Below are 24,531 nucleotides of genomic sequence, written 5' to 3'. Positions count from 1 at the left end.
CAAGAAGGGCCCTCCAGCTTACTCAGCTGCTCTGAGAAGCTTAGGGTGACCTCTCTGATACAAACAAACCAAGTAGCTCTCAGGGTAATGGAGCAGCATCATTTGTATTCCTGAATAACAATACTTCTCCTCACTTTGCAATCTCTCACACCCTCACCCAGTGTGTGGGCGCCATCTGCTTCTTGTGAACTTATGTAGACACTGGCCCTGGCCAGTTAGGATTACTATTGAGTGATATCTCTGGGAGATGTGTTCTTTACAAATTATTTTCACATGAGTCTTATAGGCATATAAATGTTATTATATCTATTTGCCTAAGTAAGAAACTAGGGCAAATAGATACTCAGGGGTACTGAAATAAGAACTCAAGCATCCTGATTCCTGAGTTCTTTATATCATAGTATGAGCTCTTTATCATAGTACCTTCCAGTGCTCTCTTTAGGGTTGTAGTTATCCAACTTTTGAATAAGGCTTTCTAGAAAGGATATCAGTTATTTTGAGGGTGTCACTTTGACTATTTTAAATTTTCATGTGACTACTGTTTTGCTAAGTGACAAAAAGGAGAAAGAGTGGCTGCTAGCATACGGCTGTGGCCTTCCAGAAGACTGGAATTTAAGTGAGAATGTCTAATTTACACTATGCAGTTTCATCAAAACTAAATTTATTCAATAGGAAAGCATTCTGGTTTAAAGGAGTTATATAGTTTATATCTGTGTGAGTTTGTGTATACATACTTAAACTGACTACAAGAAAAATTACTCTTTTTGTAAACCACAGTCGTCCTTTCCTCTCCCATTGGCTGAATCTACATTCATTTTCATGCATTAGCACCTGCCCAGGGGCCTGGTGAATCAAAAGAGCAATGAGCAAAGTGGTTTTAATTGCCCAAGCTTTCCTAGAGCCTTTCTTGCACTCAGAAACACAAAAGACTGAATGGTATCAGAGGACTGTACTGAGAAGTGTTTTCCTTCAGAACTCTCAGCAGATGATTCACTCACTGTGCTGAGACATTGTCTTGTACAGATGAGTTCATGAGTCCATCTTTATTCCAATTGTGAGAGCATCACCAAGCACTTGTCAGTTTTAGTTGCCTTGAACAACTGCCCAGGAAACTAGGCAAACACCAGAGTTTACTGACTTGTCATTAATGCAGTACTCCATCTTTGCAGAATTGTACTTGCTAATTACCCTTATAAAGTTTTGTATGCATAATTTAAACTGCAAAGTCATATTTTATGTGGGGTAGTGATTAAGAGTATAGACTGGAGCCAGACTACCTGTACTCAAATTCCAACTCTTTTGCAGTTTGTGTGATCTTTTTTTTGTTTTTGTTTTTATAAAGATTTATTTATTTATGTATATAAGAACTGGGGTACAAGCCAGAGGTGTAGGGGTGAAAGGATTCATCAGAGACAGAGTGGGGAACAGAACAGGCAGATCAACTGAAATACACTGCTGAGGGGAGCAGCAGGCGAGACAGGAGAGGTCTGCTGTGCCATGTGGGTAGCTCCCTGGCCGGGTATCAAACTAATGCTGCAGTGGCTGTGGATAGTTCATAGGATGCATATTAACCCTTGGCGCCACCAGGGAGGCCTAGTTTGTGTGATCTTAAACAAGTTCCTTTATGTCTTAGAGTTCCTTTATGTCTTAGAGCCTGGACTTTCTGATCTGAAAAAGGGAAATAACAAGTGAACCTATCTTGTAGTGTCATTGTAAGGATTTAGTTAATACGTGGAAATTATTTAGAACACCCAATAATTGTTAGCTAATAAAACTATTGGTATTTGTATTCTTTTAATTGAGGTCACATTGGTTTACAATATTGTATATGAATTAGGAAAATAGGTTTACACCTCTCCAGATGTATGTTATTTTATCACACCACACCTTCCACCACCCACTGTTGGGTGCCCTCTTCTCATTTATCTCCCCTTCCCTTCTAGTAGCCTCAGTTCTGCAGTCATATTTTTAAGGTTTGTTTTGGTTTAGTTGTTTAGTTGTCTGTTCCTTTATTTCTCAATATTCCATATATGAATAAAATCATCTAGTACTTGTCTTTCTCCTGACTTATTTCACCTAGCATAATCCCCTCTAGTTCCATCCATGTTGTCATAAATGCCTAGATTCCCCACCTCCTTTATAGCTGAGTGGTACTCCATTGTGTGTATGTACTACATCTTCATATCTAGCCATCTGTTGTTACAAACATGGATTGTGTCTATAACAGCTATTGAAAATAGTGTTGCAATGAACATAGGAATGCATATATTCCTTCAAATTAGTGTTTTTGTATTCTTTGGATAAATACCAAGAAGTGGAATTGATGGGTTATGTATCTATTTTTAATATTTTGAGGAACTTCCATGTTGTTTTCCATAGAGGCTGGACCAGTCTACATTCCCACCAACAGTATGCAAGGATTTCTTTTTCTCTATACTCCTGCCAACATATGTTGTTTCTGTTTTCTTGATAAAGACCTTTCTTTTTTTTTTTTTTAAAGATTTATTTATTTATACATACTAGAACTGGGGAACAGGCCAGAGGTACGGGGGTGGGGGGGAGGATTCACCAGAGACAGAGTGGGGAACAGAACAAGCAGACTGACTGAAATACACTGCTGAGGGAGCAGCAGGCAAGACAGTCGAGGTCTGCTGCGCCATGTGGGTTACCCTCTGGCCGGTTGAGGATCGAACTCGTGCTGCAGAGGCTACAGATTGCTTCATAGTACAGTGCTTAACCCCTTGGGCCACCCGGGGGGACCATAAAAACCTTTCTTAATGGAGTGAAGTAGTGAAGTGGTTTCTCATTATGGTTTTGATTTGCATTTCCCTGATGATAAGTGATGATGGGCATTTTTTTTTATTAAATAATAAATTTTATTTTTATATTCCCCCATACAACTGCACATGCCCCATTCTGACCCCAATCCCTCCCCTCCCGGCCCCCACCCCCCAAAAAGTGTCTCTGGTTCATAGTTTTTTGTTGATTTTGATTTTCACTTTCTTATAGTTATTCTTTTTCCTGATCCCTTATTTAAGTTTTCTAGATTCCTGCTATGAGTGAGACCATCCGGCATTTTTCTTTTTCTTTTTGGCTTATTTCGCTGAGCATGATCCCTTCCAGCACCATCCATGTTGCTGCAAATTGCATGTGTTTATCTTTTTTGAATGCTGAGTAATATTCCATGGTATATATGTACCACATCTTCTTGATCCAGTCATCTATTTTTGGGCATTTGGGCTGTTTCCAAAGCTTAGCTATTGTAAATAGTGCTGCTATAAACATAGGGGTGCAGGTGTTCTTTGGAATTGATGTTTCTGTGTCCTTTGGGTAAATCCCTAGGAGTGGAATTGCTGGATCATATGGAAGCTCTATGTTTAGTAGATCAAGAAATCTCCACACAGCTCTCCATAGTGGTTGGACCAGTTTGCACTCCCACCAGCAGTGCAGGAGAGTTCCTTTTTCTCCACACCCTCGCCAACATTTGCTGTTGCTAGTTTTTTTAATATGTGCCATTCTCACTGGTGTAAGATGGTATCTCATGGTAGTTTTGATTTGCATTTCCCTGATTACAAGTGATGTTGAACATTTTTTCATATGTCTGTTGGCCATTTGCATTTCCTCTTCAGAGAAGTTTCTTTTTAGCTCTTCTGCCCATTTTTTGACTGGGTTATTTTCTTTGTTGTTGCTGAGTCTCATCAGCTCTTTGCAGATTTTTGTGATCAGTCCTTTATCATTAGTGTTGGGTACAAAAATGTTCTCCCAGTTGGTGGGGTTTCTCTTTGTTTTTGTTATTGTCTCTTTTGCTGTGCAGAAGCTCTTTAATTTGATGTAGTCCCAGCTGTTTATCTTTGCCTTCACTATCACTGCTTTGGGTGATGTGTCTGTAAAGATGTCTTTGATGTGCAAATCCCGTAGTGTTTCGCCTATATTTCCTTCTATGTATTTTATGGTTTCAGGTCTTATGTCTAGTTCTTTAATCCATTTTGAGTTGATTTTTGTGTATGGTGTGAGGTAGTGGTCAAGCTTCATTCTTTTGCATGTAGCGACCCAGTTTTCCCAGCACCATTTATTGAACAAACTTTCTTTGCTCCAATGCATAGTCTTTGCTCCTTTGTCAAAGATTAGTTGACCATAAATCTGTGGGTTTATTTCTGGATTTTCTATTCGATTCCATTGGTCTGTATGTCTGTTCTTGTTCCAATACCATGCAGTTTTGATGATTATGGCTTTGTAGTATAGTTTGAAGTCTGGGAGTGTGATGCCTCCATTTCCTTCTTTTTTTTTCAGTAGAGCTTTGGCTATTCGGGGTTTTTGGTGATTCCATATGAATTTCATCAATAATTGTTCTATTTCTTTGAAGAATGACATTGAAATTTTGATTGGAATAGCATTGAATTGGTATATTGCTTTTGGTAGGATGGCTGTTTTAATAATGTTTATTCTTCCAATCCATGAGCAGGGGATGTCTTTCCATTTCTTTGTGTCTTCTTCTATTTCTTTTAACAGTGTTTTATAGTTTTCTTTGTATAGGTCCTTTACCTCTTTTGTTAGATTTATTCCCAAATATTTGATTTTTTTTGTTTCGATAATAAAAGGGATGGTTTTTTTTATTTCTCCTTCTTCAGATTTATTATTTGTGTATAGGAAAGCTACTGACTTTTGCGTGTTGATTTTGTATCCTGCCACTTTACTGAATTGATTGATGAGTTGAATTAGTTTTTCTGTGGAGATTTTGGGGTTCTCTATGTATATTATCATATCATCTGCAAATAGTGATAGTTTGACTTCTTCTTTTCCTATTTGGATTCCTTGTATGTCTTTCTCTTGTCTTATTGCTCTGGCTAGGACTTCCAGTATTATATTGAAAAGCAGTGATGAGAGTGGACATCCTTGTCTTGTTCCAGATCTTAATGGAATTGCTTTCAACTTTTCACCATTGAGAATGATACTGGCTGTTGGCTTGTCATAGATGGCCTTTATGATGTTAAGGTATGTTCCTTGTATCCCAAGAATTTCAAGGGCTTTTATCATGAATGGGTGTTGCACTTTGTCGAAAGCTTTCTCAGCATCTATTGATATTATCATATGGTTTTTATATTTCTTTTTGTTGATGTGTTGGATAACGTTGATTGATTTTCTGATGTTAAACCAGATGATGGGCATTTTTTCATGTGCCTGTTGGCCATCTCTTTGTCTTCTTTGGAGAAGTGTCTATTTAGCTCTTCTCCCATTTTTTGATTGGGTTATGTGCTTTCTTTTTATATGTGTTCTTTGTATAACAGGGATATTAGCTTCTTGTGGAATGTGCAAATATTCTTTCCCATTTGGTAGGATATCTATTAATTTAATTTAATTTTAAAGATTTATTTATGCATACAAGAGCTGGGGTACAGGCCTGAGGTGTGGGGGGCAAGAGGATTCACCAGAGACAGAGTGGGGAACAGAACAGGCAGACTGACTGAAATACATTGCTGAGGGGAGCAGCGGAAGAGTCAGGAGAGGTCTGATGTGCCATGTGGGTCTCCTCTCTGGCTGGGGATTGAACTTGTGCTGCAGTGGCTGCAGATAGCTTCATAGGTTGCGTCTTAACCCCTTGCGCCACTAGGGAGGTCCATATCTATTAATTTTAATGATAGTTTTTTTTTTTTACTGTGCAGAAACTTTTTAGTCTTATATACACCATTTATTTTCTTTTTATACCTTATTTCATTTATTATACTTTTATTCTCTTTGTTGGAGACTTCCCAAAAGGCATGCGTAAAGCCAATGTGGAGTGTTTTCTTTATGTTTTCTTTTATATCTTTTATGGTTTCTGGTCTTACATCTAAGTTTACAATCCATTTTGAATTAACTTTTGTGTGCAGTGTGAAAGGGGTCGGTTTCATGTTTCTGCATGTGTCTATCCAGTTTTCCCAGCACTATTTGTTGAAGGGATTTTCCTTTCTCCATTGTATATTTATGGCTCCTTTGTTATAGATTAACTGTGCATATAATTGTAAGTTTATTTCTGGGCTTTTAATTCTATTCCACTGGTCTGTGTATCTATTCCTATTCTAATACCATACTGTTTTTATTACTAAAACCTGGTAGTATAGTTTGAGGTCTGGGAATGTGATACCACCATTCCTTTCCTTTTTTGTCAAGATTGTTTTAGCTATTAAATTTCAAAAATCTTTTCCCTGTTTCTTTGAAGAATTCTCTTGAAACTTTGATAGGGATTGCTTTGGATTGATATATTGCTTTGGGTAAGATGGAAATTTTAAAGTCAGTTTTTCCAATCCGTGCATGTCTTCCTTTTGTCTTCTGTGTATTTTAGCAGTGTCTTAGTTTTCATTGAGTAGATCTTTTACCTCCTTTATACATTTACTCTTAGGTATTTAATACTTTTTGATTCTACAGTAAATGGGATTTTTTCCTTGATTTCTTTTTCTCTCCTATTCTGTTGTTTGCATATAGGAATGTAGCAGACTTACATATTGATTTTATTGCCTGCCAATTTACTATAATGATTTAATGTTTCTAATTAGTTTTATTTAGTGACATCTTTAGGGTTTCTGTTTCTAATGTCATCTACAAGTAGTTATAGTTTTCCAATTTGGATTCCTTTTTTATCTTTTTCTTCCCTGATTGCTCTAGCTGGGACATCCAGTGCTCTGTTGACTATCAGTGGTGAGGATGGACATCTTTATCATGTACCTGATCTTAAACATTTTAGTTTCTCACCATTGAGTATGATGCTAGCTATGGGTTTGGCATATAAGGCCTTTATTATGTTATGTTTCTTCCATCTCCATTTTACTAAAATTTTTAAATCATAAATGGATACTGAATTTTGTCAAGTGCCTTCTCTGCATCTATTGATATAATCATATAATTTTTCCCTTTGATTTTTTTTTTGATATGGTGAAATACATTGATTGATTTGTATATATTGAACCATCCTTACATCCCTGGAATAAATCCCACTTTGGTCGTGATGTATTATTGTAATCCTTTTAATCTGTTGTTGAATTTGGCTTGCTAAGATTTTGTTGAGGATTTTTGCATTGGTACTTATCAGAGGTACTGGTTTACAGTTTCTTTTTTATGAAGTCCTTGAGTGCTTTTGGTATCAGATTAATGTTGGCCTCATAAAGTGTGTTTGGAAGCATTCCCTCTTCCTCAGTTTGAGAAGACTAGGTATTAGTTCTTCTTTGACGATTTGGTAGAACTCACTAGGGAGATTATCTGGTTCAGGGCTTTTGTTTCTAGGGAGATTAATGGTTGATTAATGTTTCAATTTTCTAACTCATAATTTATCTCTTCAGGTTTTCTGTAAGTCTTGGAAAATTGTATGCATCTAAGAAATTGTCCATTTCTTCCAAGTAATTTCATTGGTATAAAGATGCTCTTACGATCTTCTTTTTCTGAGATATCTTTTATAATTTCTCTTTCATTTCTTATTCTGCTTACTAGTTTTCTTTCTTAGTGAGTTTAAGGGGGTTGTGTATTTTGTTTAAAAGAACTAGCTTTCATTTTCATTAATCATGTGATCTGTCTTTTTACTTCTGTTTTGTTTATTTATATTCTAATTTTTGTTATTAGCTTCCTTCTACTGGCTTTTGATTTCATTCATCTGTTTTTAATAACTTGAGGACATTTGAATATTTGATAAATATGATGCTCACACAATATATACATTTTCTCTTTGTATTTTGGGGAAATGTGGATGATCACCACAAAGGTGGTATTTAGGAAAACTTTGTCTATAAAGTGGTTGCTTTTCTCAATGAGCTCTAAGCAATTTTTGTGTCACTTTTTTTGTTAGCACCCTGTGTATCCCAGGCACTGAGCTGACCACTTTCCTTTATTTTACAGATGAGGGTATTAATAGTCAGAGAAGGTAAGTCAAAATTTAAATAAAAAAATAAAGCCACCCTAATGAAATAACAGATTGAAGCAATGGTCATCGATAACTATTAAAACAGGTGAATAGTTCCCAAGGAACTTTATAATGTATGGATTGGGCTAATAATACCTTACCCACTAATCAGTCCTAACAGCACACAAAAAAGACCACTGAGCATTATGTGTCTCCTGATGTGAAGTATAAGAAGTATGCAACACTACCTGCAAGGTAATTGTACCAGAAAACCTGAATCTAATCAAGTCTCTCTGGAGCTATTATTTTTCAGTAAATAATTGACCTCTAGGTGTTTGCTTAAATCAGCAAATTATTGATGGACATGTTTATGGCAGTTATGTTTGCACTACATTCAGCCTATTCTCAGGAGGTATTAGACTTCTAAAAAATGTTACTACGTTGCAGTAAGGCAAGGAATACCAATATTTGAAACTCTTTGTTTACATTCTAAGATATATGAAGGGAAGAAGGCATTCCAGCAAGGACACTTTCACAGAGCCTCCTGCCCTTCAAATGGGCTTTAAGCCTGGATCATGAGCTATAACCAGTGTCAATAGAGTTGAGGGAGTCCTAAGATTTACCCAGCTCAAATGAACATGTTCCCAACAGCATAATGGGCCATAAGCATTAACTTTTTTTTTTTTTATAGAGGCATGTTTTTCTTTCTTTCTTTCTTTCTTTGTTTGTTTGTTTTGTTTATACATGCACTGGGTACAGTCAGAAGCGCGGGAGGGTGAGAGAATTCACCAGAGCCAGAGCGGGGAGCAGGGCAGGCAGAAGGACCGAAGTACACTGCTGAGGGGAGCAGCGGGCGGCAGGCAGGAGAGGTCTGCGCGCCATGTGGGACCCTCCTCCGGTGGCCGGGGAGCAGCCGGGGATTGAACCGGCGCTGCAGAGGCCGCAGGCAGCTTCGCAACCCAGCGCTCAACCGCTGCGCCACCGGGGAGGCCCAGCATTAACTTTTGAAAAACATTTTGCAGAAAGTTTCTCAGTTGTTTTAACGGTGACCTACTGTGCAGACAGGTGGTGGACTCCTTGATTGGTAGTTGACATCTTGTCTTTAATTCCAGATTAACCCAGAAGGATTAAAACCATTGCCAATGCTATGAAAACTGAAATTTTAGAATTGCAATAAACCTGAAAGTTATTTTCTAGTAATGTTTTAACTGTTTTTTTTATAGTTTATAAAGTTAAATGTGTTATTGCCACAACACAATATTATACAGAGAAAGTGTAGTGCAGTAGTTAAGAATATGGGCTTTTGAAACAAACTGTCTGGAAGTGAATCTTGGATTTGCCATTTACTATTACAGTGACCTTCAGCAAATTATGTTTTCTCATACATAAATTCAGAATAGTAATAGTAATAAGTTAGGTTTTTCAGATAAGCAGAATCACTAGATGATGGATGGATGGATGGATGATGGGCAGATAAATCATGATTTTTATATATGATTTATTTCAAGGATTGACCTACATGATTATGGGAGCTGGCAAGTCTGAAATCTGTAAGACAAACCAGCAAGCTAGAAATTTTTTGGTCAGGATCTGAAGTCATGAAGCAGAATTTCTTCTTCCTCAGAGAAACCTCAGTTTTGCTGGTAAGGTCTTCATCTGATTGGATGAGACCCACCCACATTATTGAGGATAATTTCCTTTAGTTAAAAACATTAACTGATTGTAGATGCTAACCACATCACAAAGTACCTCCACAGCAACACCTAGATTAGTGTTAGATTTAATAACTGGACTCTGTACCCTCATCAAATTGACATAGAAGTTATTACATCCACTATCAAATTCATAGAGTTGTGACTATTAAATGAGTTAAAATACTAAAGCAGAGTACATAAAGTTCTTAAAACAGAGCCTAAAACATAGGAGACACTCATAAAGGTTAGCTATTATTTTATTCTCTTTAAATCCCCAAAATACCCTGGTTCTAGGAAAGATAATAATATGTTGATTATTAATTAGGATATTAATATTTCAACTAATATTAAAATCTCAACTTTCACCCACACTATAGAATTTATTTTTTTAAGATACATTTATTTATGATTACAAGAACTAGGGTGCAGGCCAGAGGCATGGGAGGTGAGAGGATTCACCAGAGACAGCGGGGAACAGAACAGGCAGATAAAGTACACTGCTGAGGGGAGCAGCGGGCAAGTCAGGAGAGGTCTGCTGCGCCATGTGGCTAGCTCTCTGACTGAAGATCGAACTCGCACTGCAGAAGCTGCGGACAGCTTCACAGAGCTGTGCTCAACCTCTTGCACCACCTGGGAGGCCCCACACTATAGAATTTAGATGGAATACTACTAGGCAAAGAACCCCATTTTGATGAAGAAGACACTAAGTGAAAGTATTTCCAAGGTAAGACTAACAGGCTAAGTAAGAGAGCTTTACTGTATAATATCACATTATGGGGGATTCAGTGATAGTCACTATATCATAATATACCTATGTTAGAATGAACTGTGGAAGTCATCTAGACCAGCTGCTCATATTTTTTTAATTGAGGTATATCTAACATGTATGTAATAGTTTCAGAAATACAACCTAATGGCATTATATGTGTATACACAGTGAGATGATCACCACAATAAATCTAGTTAGTAGACATCATCATAAAAAAGTTGCAAATTAATTTTTTTTTGGTAATGCGGACTTTTAAGATTTACTCTGGCAATTTTCAAATGTATACTACAGTATTTACTAATTTTAATCACCATGCTACATATTACATCCCTATGATATTTTCAAGGCTAGTATTACTCTGACACCAAAACCAGATGAGTAAGACAAGATGAATATCACAAAAAGGGAAAATTACAGGCCAGTATCCCTGATGAATATAGATGTAAAAATTGTCAACAAAATATTAGCAAACTAACTTGAGTAACACATTAAAAGTATCATATATCATGATCAAGTAGAATTTATTCCAGGGATGCAAGGATGCTTAACATGATATACCACATTAATAATATGAAGGATCAAAATCATGATCAGCTCAATAGGTGCATTTAACAAAACTCTTATCTTAAAAACATGGAAGCTGTAATTCAATCTTTCTTTCATACCACTACCAGAGTGATTTTATTTTTATAGTGATGCCTAGTACAGCCTGCCCTCATGGAACTTACATCTTAAAAAGATACTCATTGATGGCGGTTTTTGGCCTAAGTGTAATCATGTTCTTACTCATGCTGGAAGAAATGAGAGAAATGGACTCAGAAATTGCTGTGGGACAAGTGCAGAAATATTTTTACATCCCTTTTAGATTCAGAGGCTTGGAAACTAAGCTCTTAACATGTTGCCATCACTGTCTTATTCTTTGGGATCTCTTTTCATCAGAACTTTAGTCATTTTTTAAGAATGTACTAAATACTACTAAGTGGCCTGAGAGAAATTAAGAATCTGCTTTCTTAGCACCTGGTTTTCAGCTATGCTGAAACTTGGTCATTGGGAAAGTTGTCTTAATTCCCTTGTCATGGAGGCTCCATTAACAATAACTACATATACACATGAATAATAAATCTTTAGGACTTTTTACAGTTGTACAAAACACTTTTGAGAGCTAGGCAGGGCAAGTATTATTATCCCCACTTTACTGAGGGGGATGTTCAGGCTCAGGGTTGTAAAATGAGTGGCCCAGCCTACATAGTAAATAGGAAATCCTGGCTGCCTAATTTTGGTGCAGTGCGTTCTCTGCTATATAACTCTACTGGCCATGTGAATGGTTATAGATTTGGGAAGGAGCTCCTTCTCAATCCTGTGGTTGTTTTCCTTAGATCTAAAGTGAAAGCATACTTAGTCGAATGTAACTTTTTTACTTTGCTCTAAACAATGTTTTAAGTCTGCAGCTATGTTTAGTTTGAGGAAAAAAAAAAAAAAAACCTCTGTGACGTTTAGAATATATATCTAGACTCTGTGGATTTAGAAAATTAAATTTTATTATTCTCTTGCTCTGGAAATTAATCTTCATTGTTTCAGAAATGTACACCTTTCTTTGATTTGGACCTGAATGTGAAAATCAAATGTGGTGTTAATTTTGCCAGGTTTTATGAATATGCTTGTAAATTTCGGTCTTTCTTAAACCATAATTATTTGAAACTTGAACTTTGGGAAGTTTTCTCTGCATTTTTTAATTCTTCCAGGTCACAATGATAACTCTTAAGACTTACGTATGCACCATTTATTATTTGGCAAGTATTTCTCCAACAGATATAAGACTATTTAAAATTGATTCTCTATTCATAGTGTACAATGCAGTTAAACTGGAAAATCTCACATTATCCCCTCCTTTGTTCCTGTCTCTACTATACTACTTGGCATATCATATTGTAATTAGTTGCGTATGTGTCTGCAATTCTTTAGCTGCACTTGCTAGCTGAGGAGCCTTGGGCAAATTATTTAGCCTTTATAAGCCTCAGTTTACACACCTTTAAAATAAAATATAATGCTAACTTCATAAGGCTTTTGTGATAAATTATTAAAAATACCCAATACAGTTCTTCAATATAGTGGGTATTTAACAAATATTTGATGTTCCTCTTTGTTAGCATCCTTAGGCCTAGCAATCTTTTTTTTTTTTTAATTTTTTAAAAAGATTTTATTTATTTATACAAGAACTGGGGTATAGGCCAGATGTATGGGAGGGTGAGAGGATTCACCAGAGACAGAGCAGGGAACAGAACAGGCAGACTGATGAAATCACTGCTGAGGGGAGCAGCGGGCAAGACAGGAGAGGTCTGCCGCACCATATGGTTTCTCCCCTGCCCGCCAGGATTGAACCCACGCTGCAGAGGCTGTCGACAGCTTCACAGTGAGGCGCTCAACCGCCTGTGCCACCAGGGAGGCCCAGGCCTAGCAATCTTATACTTAAGATCTTCTTAAACTTGTTTGAGTAATTGAATGATTAGCTGAATATATATTGTTGTGAAAGGAGAAGAATTATATTTAAAGAATAAAAAAGATTTCTAGCATGAATTTGCTATTGATTTTAGTTTTTCCTATTTAGTTGTAACTTAAAAATCTATGCTCGGGCCTCCCCTGGTGGCGCAGCAGTTGAGTGCTGGGCTGCGAAGCTACCAGCAGCCTCTGCAGTGCCGATTTGCTCCCCAGCCGCTGGCAAGGGTCCCACATGGTGCACAGACCTCTCCTGTCCTGCCCGCTGCTCCCCTCAGCAGTGTACTTTGTCGGTCTGCCTGTTCTGTTCCCTGCTCTGGCTCTGGTGAATTCTTTCACCCTCCCATGCTTCTGACTGTACCCAGTGCTTATATAAATAAATAATTAAAAAAATCTTTTAAAAAAAATCTATGCTCTACATTGCGAAATTATTGGTGATAGGTGCTAGTGGTAGAGGTGTAACACTGCATAGTCTTAATGCACCAAGCTCTGCTTTCCCTTCCTTAAGGTTTCTTGAATTAAGGTATCCCACACAGTCATCATTTTGCAACTGTTTTGAGGGAGAAATGTCCTTATCTTCTTCCTACCTGTTCTTCCTCATGGTGTTTTGGTTTCTCTTTCATTTATAACACTCACCTTCCACTAAATTGTACTGATATTATTTGTACAGTTGTGTTTGCCCACCACAGAGAACTAAAAATGTACTAGAGGCTCTTAACTATTTAGTGCTCCTTACTATTTTTGAGACTATCATGAAAGCTACAAACTGTTCCCCCAGAAAAATATACATGTGTCCAAACAAAGGTTTTCATATTAGTTCAGGAGGTTCAGACTCCAGAGTAATAAGTTAAAAAAAAAAAAGAATAATACCTGAATTTCATTGACCTTCATGACTATGGCAGAGGCTACCATGTATACAGGAGATATTTAGAATATAGTCTTTGAATTGATTCATCGAAATGCAAAGTGAAAATCTCAAAGTTTCTTACTACAGAATCTCTAAACACTATCTTTGTTTCCTTAGGCTTCCATCTCAGTGGCACTGTAACTGAGCCGGCCACTACTTCTGAACCAGCGGTGACTTACAAAGTTGCAATCAGTTTTGACCGATGCAAAATCACTTCAGTGACATGTGGCTGTGGGAACAAGGACATATTCTACTGTGCTCATGTGGTAGCACTCTCACTTTACAGGATCCGTAAACCAGACCAAGTCAAATTGCGTCTTCCTATCTCAGAAACCCTATTCCAGATGAATAGGGACCAACTGCAAAAGTTTATTCAGTATTTAATCACCGCCCACCACACAGAAGTTCTTCCTACTGCACAGAAATTGGCAGATGAGATTTTATCCTCCAACTCGGAAATCAACCAAGTAAATGGTAATTCAACATTTTTGTTGCTAAAAATCTGCTTTGTTGCTTTATCACATGTTTAGAGGTTGAGGAATTTTTGCAGTTGTAATCATTTAACCTTAGTCCGTTCATTCTATCCTAACAACTCTGTGTGTGACTCTTAGTTTCCTAAAGTAATACGATTGTCTACCTCATAAGGTTCTGCTAAAAAAGGATAAAGAATGTTAGAGTTATATATTAATCTAGTTTATGGATTTTATTTGTCCATTTAATCCCTATCCCCAGGAGCTTGAATATTCACTAGTGAGATAAAGCATAAAATAATTTGTGTCATTTAGTGAAATGAGGTGATTAGAAAATTCTCTTAACGTTTTGGGATTCCACATAGCATCAGAGTTAATTCTAAAGAGTAGCTGTTAGCTTTGTGTTTGTGGGCTATATAATGGGGCGGGGAGACAGTGGATGGAGGGAAAGGTGCATGGAGGGAAAGAGGGGAAAATACTGTGTTCACTCATTCATTTAACAAGTATATATTAAATACCTATCACGTGCAGGCAATAGTGCTGATTGTTGAGGACATAAAACAGTCATGGTTCCTGCCTTCAAATAGCTTATAATCTAGTGGGAAAGAGAGCTAAGTGCAATAAGTGCTTGATTTTATAATGAAGCCAGGTTGTAGAGTCTTAATCATTGAAAAATATTGAAGGATTTTGAGAAAAGGAGCTATATGGGCCAGTTTTTCATTTTGCTTAATAGGGTCTACTATGTTATAGGCATTGATCATGCAAGGGACTTTATATTTGTTAATTCACTTAGTTTTCAAAACTACCCTGTTAGGTAGGTGCTGTAACCATTTCTATTTTATAAGTAAATAAATTATTTGTAACCCGGCTGAATTGACTTCTGAACTCAAGTTTTTTTATGCTTTCTTATACTATCTATTTTTAGAAGATAAGTTTGGTTACTAGTGTGAAAGAGACAATGCAACCAGGTGAATGGTCTATATAATGTAATCCATGTGCCAGAGGTCCTGCCTTTCCCAGTTAAGTAGTAGCACGAAGCAGGACTTGCAAACACCTTACCATTGCTTAGAAATAAAAACAAGCAAGACAGGCTTTTAGGAACTCTCACTAAGTAGAAGAAATAATCTTCTGTTGCTTTATATGCAGAATTGTGGTGTTTGTATAATAACTGAGCTCTTTCTGTTTGAGTGATAATGTTAAAGAATAGCTTGCTCGCTTGACTTTTCTTGAACTGACCACCTTAGTTCAGGATCTGTATTGCATGTCTCTTTTTGTACTATTATTGTCACCAAAGCAACCTCTTCCCTCTTTACTACTGTACTGAAACAACCTTTATCCTTCATTACACCTAACATCATATTATTTATCTGAAATTAGGCTGAAATTGCCACATTGACTTGAGATGTTATTATCAGTTCTCCCCAGGAACAACTATAATTCTACCTGAGGTTTATCCCACACTTTCTACCCCAGGTTCCATAGTATTCCACAAGGCCTTTCCTAATCTATTTCTAACAATCATTGCTAATATAGATAATGATACTGGAAATGGGAGTGGGGTGGGGAATGGAGATATCTTAGAGGTGACATAGACTGGATTCAACATCCAGGTGTGTAAGATGGGTAGGGAGTGAAGAAAATCAAGATGAGAGAAAACCGAACTGTAGAATGTCTAGCTAGGATGGCATTGGTGGATTTGGTGATATTGTTTCCACCATAAGGGGAGGAATGAAATTTAGGAGGAAGATGAGTGCAATTAAAATTTGAGGTGCTTCCAGAACATTTAAATAAAGATTTCTGATATAGTTTACCATATAAATCTGCAACAAGACCAAAAGTCAGAATTTTGGAATTACTAGTATAGAGATGATGTTTGAAGTCATATTTGTTTCTGCTGAATTGTTAAACACTTAGAACATCTTCCTACTCTTCCAAACCTACTCCTGGAAAGGAAATAACTCATAATATTAATTAATGGTAATCTATGACTGGTGACATTATAGGTGGATTTTTATTTTATGTTTTAGTGCATTTTCTACCATACACAAGTGTTATTTTTATAGCACACATAAAAATATATATAAATGGGATTTCAGAATGAAAGAAAAATTGGTTCCACAGACTTAATAGTCCCCTTAATATAGGTCTCATTGTTACAGCCTCAATGCTAACTTTGAGCCTCAACCCACAAGATGGTTTGTTTTATAATTACAGGCATACTTATCTTATTGTGCTCTGTTTTATTGCACTTCACAGATAGATTTTTACAAGACCTTCCACCAGCATAAAGATTATGACTCACTGAAGATTGGAATGATGGTTAGCATTTTTTAACAATAAAGTATTTTTTGGTTAAGGTATGCATATTTTTAAGACACAGTGTTATTGCACATTTAATTGTGTAAACATAGTTTTTATATGCACTGGAAAACAAACAAACAAAAATTATGTCCTTCACTTTATTGCAATATTTGCTTTCTTGTGGTGGTCTATAACCAAACCTGAAATATCTCTTAGCATGCCTATATTTATAAAATACATTCATTGTACTTTATCTTTACTTCTTACCACATCTTTTATTTTGCTGTGGAATATTTCACATTCCAAGTGTCACTTATATTGACTGGGTACACTTTACCACTACTGAGAGTAATTAGTTTCATATTTGCCCCTTGTAATGAAAAGACTAAAATGTTCTAACCAGTGAATATATATAGGGACATTTTAACCAAAGGATTTTTTTTTTAAGATTTTGCCTGGGAGTTAGTAAGGGGCAACTGGAGAGGCTGGCTGTGAATTCCAAGCCAAGTTTATCTAGTTAAAATTATCTGTGCTCTTGTGCATTCATTCATAAATGCTGTATCCTCCTCTATTATCTGACCTTTAATTTTGGCATTTCCTATAGATTAATCTTAAGCTTTATCCTCCTCTTTTTCTCTGTCTGATCTCTATAGACAATCTCAACTACGTCCTTTAAATATCTTCTATGTGCTATGACTTAGAGATTTATTTCCTTAGCACAGATCTTTTGAGCTCCAGACTAAATCCAGTAGACTATTCCATGTCACAGAAACAGCCAATGATCAATATGTATAAATGTGAATTTATCTTCTGTCCCAAACTTACTCAAGAAATAGCACCACCATCTAGCTACTGGATCATCTAGAAACCTTGTGGTATCCCTAACCCCTTTTTCTTTCTTTCTGTTTTTTAAGGATTTATTTATGCATACAAGAACTGGGGTACAGGCCAGAGGCATGGGAGGATCCACCAGAGACAGAGTGGGCAACAGAACAGGCAGATTGACCTAAATACACTGCTGAGGGGAGCAGTGGGTGAGTCAGGAGAGGTCTGCTGCACCATGTGGGTTGCTCCCTGGCCGGGGATCGAACTCGTGCTGCATTGGCTGTGGCTTGCTTCATAGGTTGCATCTTTACCCCTTGCACCACCAGGGAGGCCCCCCTTTTCTTTCTTATAATCCACATGTATTCCATTGCAAGATCTGTTCATAGTATCTCCTAGGTATATTCTGTCATTTTGCACTTCTCTCTGTTGACACTCTCATCATCCTAAATTAAACCACTATAATCTCCTACCTAGATTGCTACCATAGCCCTCTATCTGATCTTCCCATATCCACTGCTGTTCTCTTCTGTTCCATTCTGCACATAGTCACCCAAAGAAACTTCTATAACTGCAAATTTTGTCATATTACTACTTCTTGCTTAAAATCCATCAACAGCTTCCTCTTGCTCTTAGAATAAAATCCAAAATCAGATGGCCTACAAAACTTTGCATGATCAGGCTTTTGCCTGTTTTCACATGATATACCTATCCTTTTCCCCTTGTTATAGATGTACTTAACTACTGCAATAGTTGAAGACTGCATGCTTTTTTTTTTTTTTTTAAACAAATAATACAGACAGTATTTCCTTCATTCTCTGCCAGGCTAATTCCTATTCATTCCTCAGGTGTCCACCTTAATGTTACTTTCTCAGAAAAAAACTTTTTTGATTTGTCTTTTCACACAGTTACGTACAAGTGTGATTTTTTGCTTATTGTCCCTTTCCCCAACTTGTCTATCAGTTCTTCAAGGATAGAAGCTATATATCTGTTTTGTTTACCACTGTATTTCCAGTATTTGGCACAGATTCTGGCATTTAGTAGGCTTTCAATAGATATTGGTTGAATAAATGAAAATGTCTTAGAAAACCATCTTTGGGGGGCCTCTTACCAATTCATGCTCACTCAGATGAACTTGATTCCTTCATAGTCATACTTATTCCTTGTGATTTGTTACCTGAGTGTCCCAAATATTAACTATATTCCCTTTTTGCTGCAGCTATCCATTTTGGTAGCTCAGTTTCTCATCCCCTGGGTTCACTGTAGACCAACAAACATTTACACAATGTACCTTCCTTTCTTTCATAGTAAACAAACAAATTATCTTCTAGTTTTACATGAAATTTTAGTATTAGTAATGCTCAATGCTTTGCCTTATGCTAACCTGACCCCAGCAGTTTTTCTATAGTCTGCACACTTGGCATTTATCACCTGTGCCTAATTTTCTTCCACTGTTGGAGCCAGTACCACTACCTGAGTCCTAAAGATTCTCCAGTTTTCTCCACAGCACTTCAAACACTTAGAGGGTTATCACTGCACACTATCAACCAGTCAGTTAAGGCTGACTCCAGGGGAGAATGGGTCTGCTCCTTACTTTGTCCTGAGTGAACCACCTCTGCCCTTTGCTGTTGGAACATCATAGCTGTTCTTTACTTATCCCCATCTTTAGCAACAAGGTACTCAGAGGCCTAGTCCTTGATTTAGTCCTAGTTTATCTCAGTTGTTTCTGTAGAACTTTTGAAAACTAAGATCATTAGAGGTGAGATTCTATAGTCTGCATTTTTAATACAAACCCAAAGTGATTATTCTGTATATTAACATTTGAGAATCCCCACACTGGTAAGAACTCTATTATCCACACTGTGGAGAAAATGCATTATTCTGACTAAACCTATATTCTCGGTAGTAATATAGACCAAGAAAGGTGGTGGCTCTTTTCAGCCATACCATCCAGCTTACTTCATGTATGGGCCTGAAACCAACTGGTGGATCACAGCAACATGAGGCTACATAGTAAATATAACCTTAGTGTAATGGTTAGTTGTTAACATAGTAAAAAAAAACACAGACTTTGGAGAGAGACCAGCATAGATTCTGGCTCATATCTATTATGTTACACTATACTTTAGGTTTTTTCATTTTATTTTTGTTTTTTAAGATTTATTCATTTTTATACAAGAGCTGGGGTACAGGCCAGAGGTGCGGGAGGGTGAGAGGACTCATCACAGACAGAGCGGGGAGCAGAACAGGCAGATGACCAAAATACACTGCTGAGGGGAGCAGCAGGTGCGACAGGAGAGGTCTGCCACACCATGTGGGAATCTCCCTGGCCGGCCGGGAATCAAACCCACGCTGCAGAGGCTGCGGACAGTTTCACAGCGCTGCACTCTACCCGCTGCGCCACCGGGGAGGCCCGGTTTTTTCATTTTTAAATTAAGATAATACTGTTACCTCATAGCATTGTTATGAGAGTTCTTTGGAATTCACTCAACAGTATTTTTTGTGCCAGGCACTGATCTACACTTTAAAAATATGTCAACAAATAAACAGTTTATCCTCTCAAGGAGCATACATTCCAGAGAGGATATGTATAAAAAGTATTTAGACTCTGGTATGTATGAAGCACTCAATAAATATTTGTTATTAACAGATATTTAAGGACAAGGCATGTATCTGTTTGGCTTTGCCACTTTCAGTATACAAAAGAAGTATAGGGTATATTATTTGCCCACCTGGAACATAAATCTAAATGGCCAATGAGACATATATTTGTTCATTCTATAAATATTAACTCAGTGCTATACTAATCCAGGCACTGTAATGTACAAAAATGAATCCTTGCTCTTTAACAAATTTCAACTTAGGTGAGACTATATGAGAAATGCATAATTCCAATATAAACAAAATGTGTCAGGTTTTTAAGAGATAATAAAATGTTATGAAGAGTGCTACTGCCTTTATGTGCATATGAGCATAAGATGAACATACTTTTGAAAGGTGGAAATGAGATATATGGCTAATTCAACGAGAGGATAATAAAGAACACCTCCTGCCAAGTGAACTAAGCAGTACATGAACCTTGGCAGTGTTAGCCTTTCTAGGGTTTCCATTCTTCACTGGGGCCCTGACTCTAGAACTGAGGTGATGTTAACAATGAGAAGTGTTGATTCTTGGCCAAAGAACAGATTAGGAGGGAGGGAGAAAAATGAAAGGGAAATATATAAGTAAAGTTATAAGAAAATGTGGTTTGCTTCTGGGAACACTAAGTTTCCAATTGCAGCATAACACAAATTTAGGGAAGACAAGACTAGAAGTAAAAGATAGGGCTAGAACAGGAGTTCCTTGAATGCCAAATTAAGGCATTTGGACTTTATTAGGAATAGTGCATCACAAGGAACTGTAGTAATGGATCACGGGTGCTATGGTGGTTGGAGAACTACAGGGATTATAGCCAAGGGGAGAAATCAAATACTGCCCAAAATTAACAACAATGCAAGAAAATAAATATAAAATTAAATTTAAAAAAAGAATAGTGTATCACTGAAGACCTCTGAGCAGGGAAGTGATATGATCAGAACTGTGTTTAGAATAATACATTTGAAGAAAAGTGGCATATAGTAGGTATCATTAATTGGGATATCATATATGTTAATTAGCATTTGTGGAATAAGTGAATGTGTGAAACCACCCCCCCCCCATTCCCTGGAGAATAAGATGCACCTAATAAGCTTGGCAGATGAGGAGCTTTCTTTGCAAACCTGGGTTTCATTTAAGCAGGGCTTTCATATAGGGAGACAAGAAGAAAAGCAGACTAACTGATTAAACTGACATGAATTCATATGCCTATTGCATGACCACACCTATAGAGAGTTGACTTAGAGTTTCTTGTCACGTAGAGGCAGGTTTCTGAAAACTTATCACAGGACTGTGAGAAAGTGAGAGAAGTTGTTTCCGTTTTCATTCAACAGACATTTCCTGGGTGCCTGTCACAGTACCAAGACTGTGCTATAGGTGAGCGGGGAACTCACAGGGTATAAGGAAGAGGAAAGTGTAAATAACTAAAAGTGTATTTTAAGTGGTGTCAAGTTGAAATAAAAGATATTTTGAGTATAAATTTATAAAATTATATCACCCTACATGCAACTCTGCCTCTGCATTAGGGTGCAAGTGTCTAGAAATTTAGAGGTATTGACTCTGAGAAGCTACCACTTTGTAGTGAACTTTAAAAACAATTTTTAATTTTCTTTTTATTTTAAAATAGTTCTTGTACTTTAAAGCTTACTTGAACCTCAAAGAAAGGCAAAAGGGAGAAACAAATAAATGTCACTCTCCTAGGGGGAAAAATTCATCACCATTTTCACATTTGTATATTTCCTTCTTGGCTTTTTCCCCTTAGGATAGTATTTGTAGACCCTGGAATAGAATACAGTGGAGATATTAAGTGAACTTGAAAGTAGCATTAGATCTCTTACATTTATTTAGGACCATAACTCATAAAGCTAAGGTTTAGGCAGGCAATTCATTTTTTTAATATACTCACACAGTGCCCCTTCTGCTGAATGTGTAACATATGAACTCAGGGGATTCATTTCACCTTTCCCATTCCCTGTAGGTGCCCCAGACCCCACAGCTGGGGCCAGCATTGATGATGAGAACTGTTGGCATTTGGATGAAGAACAGGTGAAAGAACAAGTGAAGCTTTTTCTATCTCAGGGTGGTTACTATGGCTCTGGAAAGCAACTCAATTCAATGTTTGCCAAGGTAAGAAAGATGTGAAAAGGCCTTTTTTTTTTTTTTTTTTCACTTTCTTAATTTGGGCTTACCACATTTCTGGCTTCACATATTGCAGCTGGCTCACTTGACCTAGCTGTACTTGACCTAGCTGTACTGAATGCGCCTCCCGGTGGCGCAGCGGTTGAGCGCTGGGTTGCGAAGCTGCCCGTCAGCCTCTGCAGTGCCAGTTCGATTCCCGGCTGCTCCCCGGCCACCAGAGGAGGGTCCCACATGGTGCGCAGATCTCTCCTGCCGCCCGCTGCTCCCCTCAGCAGTGTACCTCGGTCCTTCTGCCTGCTCTGCTCCCCGCTCTGGCTCTGGTGAATTCTCTCACCCTCCCGCGCTTCTGACTGTACCCAGTGCTTGTATAAATAAATAAATAAATCTTTAAAAAAAAAAAAAAGGAAAACTAATGGGAGGGGCTGATCAGAGCAGACCTGAGCAGGCTGCATCCAGGTAGTTCTTCCTTCTGTTCCACTCTCCATAAATAAGTTAGAGCTTTGCTGGGGGGTTATAGTAATGAAGTGCTCTGTACTTTAGACCCAAGGCTACCTGATAACTCTTTGAAGAAACTTGGTATTTTGGAACTGGGGATTTTTACATTATGCTTTCTTTTATTGATTTTTTTTTTGTTAGCACCTTTAGAGATTAATCACCATAAATTCACCCATTTAAATTGTACAATTCACTAGTTTTTAGGATATTCACAGGTATGTGCTACCATCACCATAGTCAACTTTAGAACATTTTCATCACTTTAAAAAGTTAGCCTGTATCGTTAATGTAGTCTTTTGTGACTAGTTCTTTCACTTAGCATAATATTTTCAAGAGTCGTCTGTGTTGTAGCATGTGCAGTATTTCATTCCTTTTTGTGACTGAATAATACTCTATTATATGAATTACCCCACACTTTATTTATCCATTTGTCTATTGATTGACATTGGATTGTGTCCACCTTTTGACTGTTATAAATAATGCTGCTACAAGCATTCTTTTTTTTTTTTAAGATTTATTTATTTATGCATATAAGAACTGGGGTGGGGCCTCCCTGGTGGTGCAGGTGGTTGAGTGCCCACACTGTGAAGCTGTCTGCAGCCTCTGCAGCGCAGGTTTGATCCTGGCCAAACGGTGCAGCAGACCTCTCTTGTCTCGCCCGCTGCTCCCCTCAGCAGTGTATTTTGTCAGTCTGCCTGTTCTGTTCCCCACTCTGTCTCTGGTGAATCCTCTTACCCTCCTGCACGTCTGGCCTATACCCCAGTTCTTGTATAAAAAATCTTTCAAAAAAAAACCCCAAAGAACTGGGGTGTAGGCCAGAGCTGCCAGGGGTGAGAGGATTTACCAGAGAGAGTGGGGAGCAGAACAGGCAGATGTACTGGAATACACTGGTGAGGGGAGCAGTGGGCGAGACAGGAGAGGTCTGCTTTACCATGTGGGTTAGTTCCCTGGCTGGCTGAGGGTCAAACTCATGCAGCAGTGGCTGCTGATAGCTTAATAGCGCTGTCTTTTACCCCTGCGCCACCAGGGAGGCCCTGCTACAAGCATTCTTTTACAAGTTTCTGTGTGAATCTGTTTCCTTTTTCTCTAGGAAAAGAATTGATGGGTCATATGGTAACTCTATGTTTAACTGTTGGGGAACTGCTATCCTGATTTCCAAAGTGACTATATCATTTAAATTCCCACCAACAGTATAAGCTTCCGACTTCCCCATATCCTTGCCAATACTTGTTGTTATGTGACTTTCTTTCTAGCCATCCTAGTGGGTGTGCAGTGGTATCTCATTGTGTACATCAGGCTTTCTTGATACATGCAGAGAAATTACTTACAGAATAAGAGGCCTCCTATTTGGCTCTTTGGATATGTTGTGTTTAGATACTTCATTTTCTCCTCCCCTTCTTCCCCTTCCTTCTCCTACTTTCTTATCATGTGCAGTCATCAAACCCCTGCCCCCTCTTATGTGTCAGGTTCGAGAGATGCTGCGAATGAGAGATTCCAATGGAGCCAGGATGCTGACACTAATAACTGAGCAGTTTATGGCCGACCCACGACTCACACTCTGGAGGCAGCAAGGAACAAGCATGACAGATAAGTGCAGGCAGCTCTGGGATGAGCTAGGTAAGTCCCCATATCTCAGAGAAGTACTATGTCTGTCCCACCAGCTCAACTCCTGGCAACAGTGTTAGTGAACACTTGCCATCAGTGATTACATGGATGGTGCTAAGTGAACTTTAGCTCAGTGGTAAAAGATTTAGGTTCTATAGAGTCCACACTGAATAATTCTGAACTCACTTATATTGTTTCCTTAGTATTGTACTTTACAACTGACACCAGCACTCTGTTCAGATGTTACCACATAAAAACCTTTGCTGAGAGAAAACGTATTCCCTTGGCTTCTGTTGCATAGCATTAGCTTCTCTCTCCAAACACAGAGTTCTCAACTT

At 37.8% G+C, this 24,531-nt stretch overlaps 1 protein-coding gene across 1 annotated transcript in view; it reads left to right on the top strand.

Annotated features, from left to right (window-relative positions):
• Positions 1 to 24,531, top strand: part of ZSWIM5 (zinc finger SWIM-type containing 5) — a gene marked incomplete at both ends in the record, with an annotated part of 128,187 nt that overhangs the window by 65,956 nt on the left and 37,700 nt on the right. Inside the window, 3 exons of the mRNA XM_084244169.1 lie at positions 13,845 to 14,201; positions 21,933 to 22,081; positions 24,055 to 24,205. Coding sequence (XP_084100295.1) covers positions 13,845 to 14,201; positions 21,933 to 22,081; positions 24,055 to 24,205 — 657 coding nt within the window. The remainder of the gene's footprint in view (positions 1 to 13,844; positions 14,202 to 21,932; positions 22,082 to 24,054; positions 24,206 to 24,531) is intronic.

The sequence above is a fragment of the Talpa europaea genome (genome assembly GCF_964194135.1).
Source record: "Talpa europaea genome assembly, chromosome: 9".
Lineage (NCBI taxonomy): Eukaryota > Metazoa > Chordata > Mammalia > Eulipotyphla > Talpidae > Talpa > Talpa europaea.
This window is presented reverse-complemented; position numbering and strand designations above follow the sequence as displayed.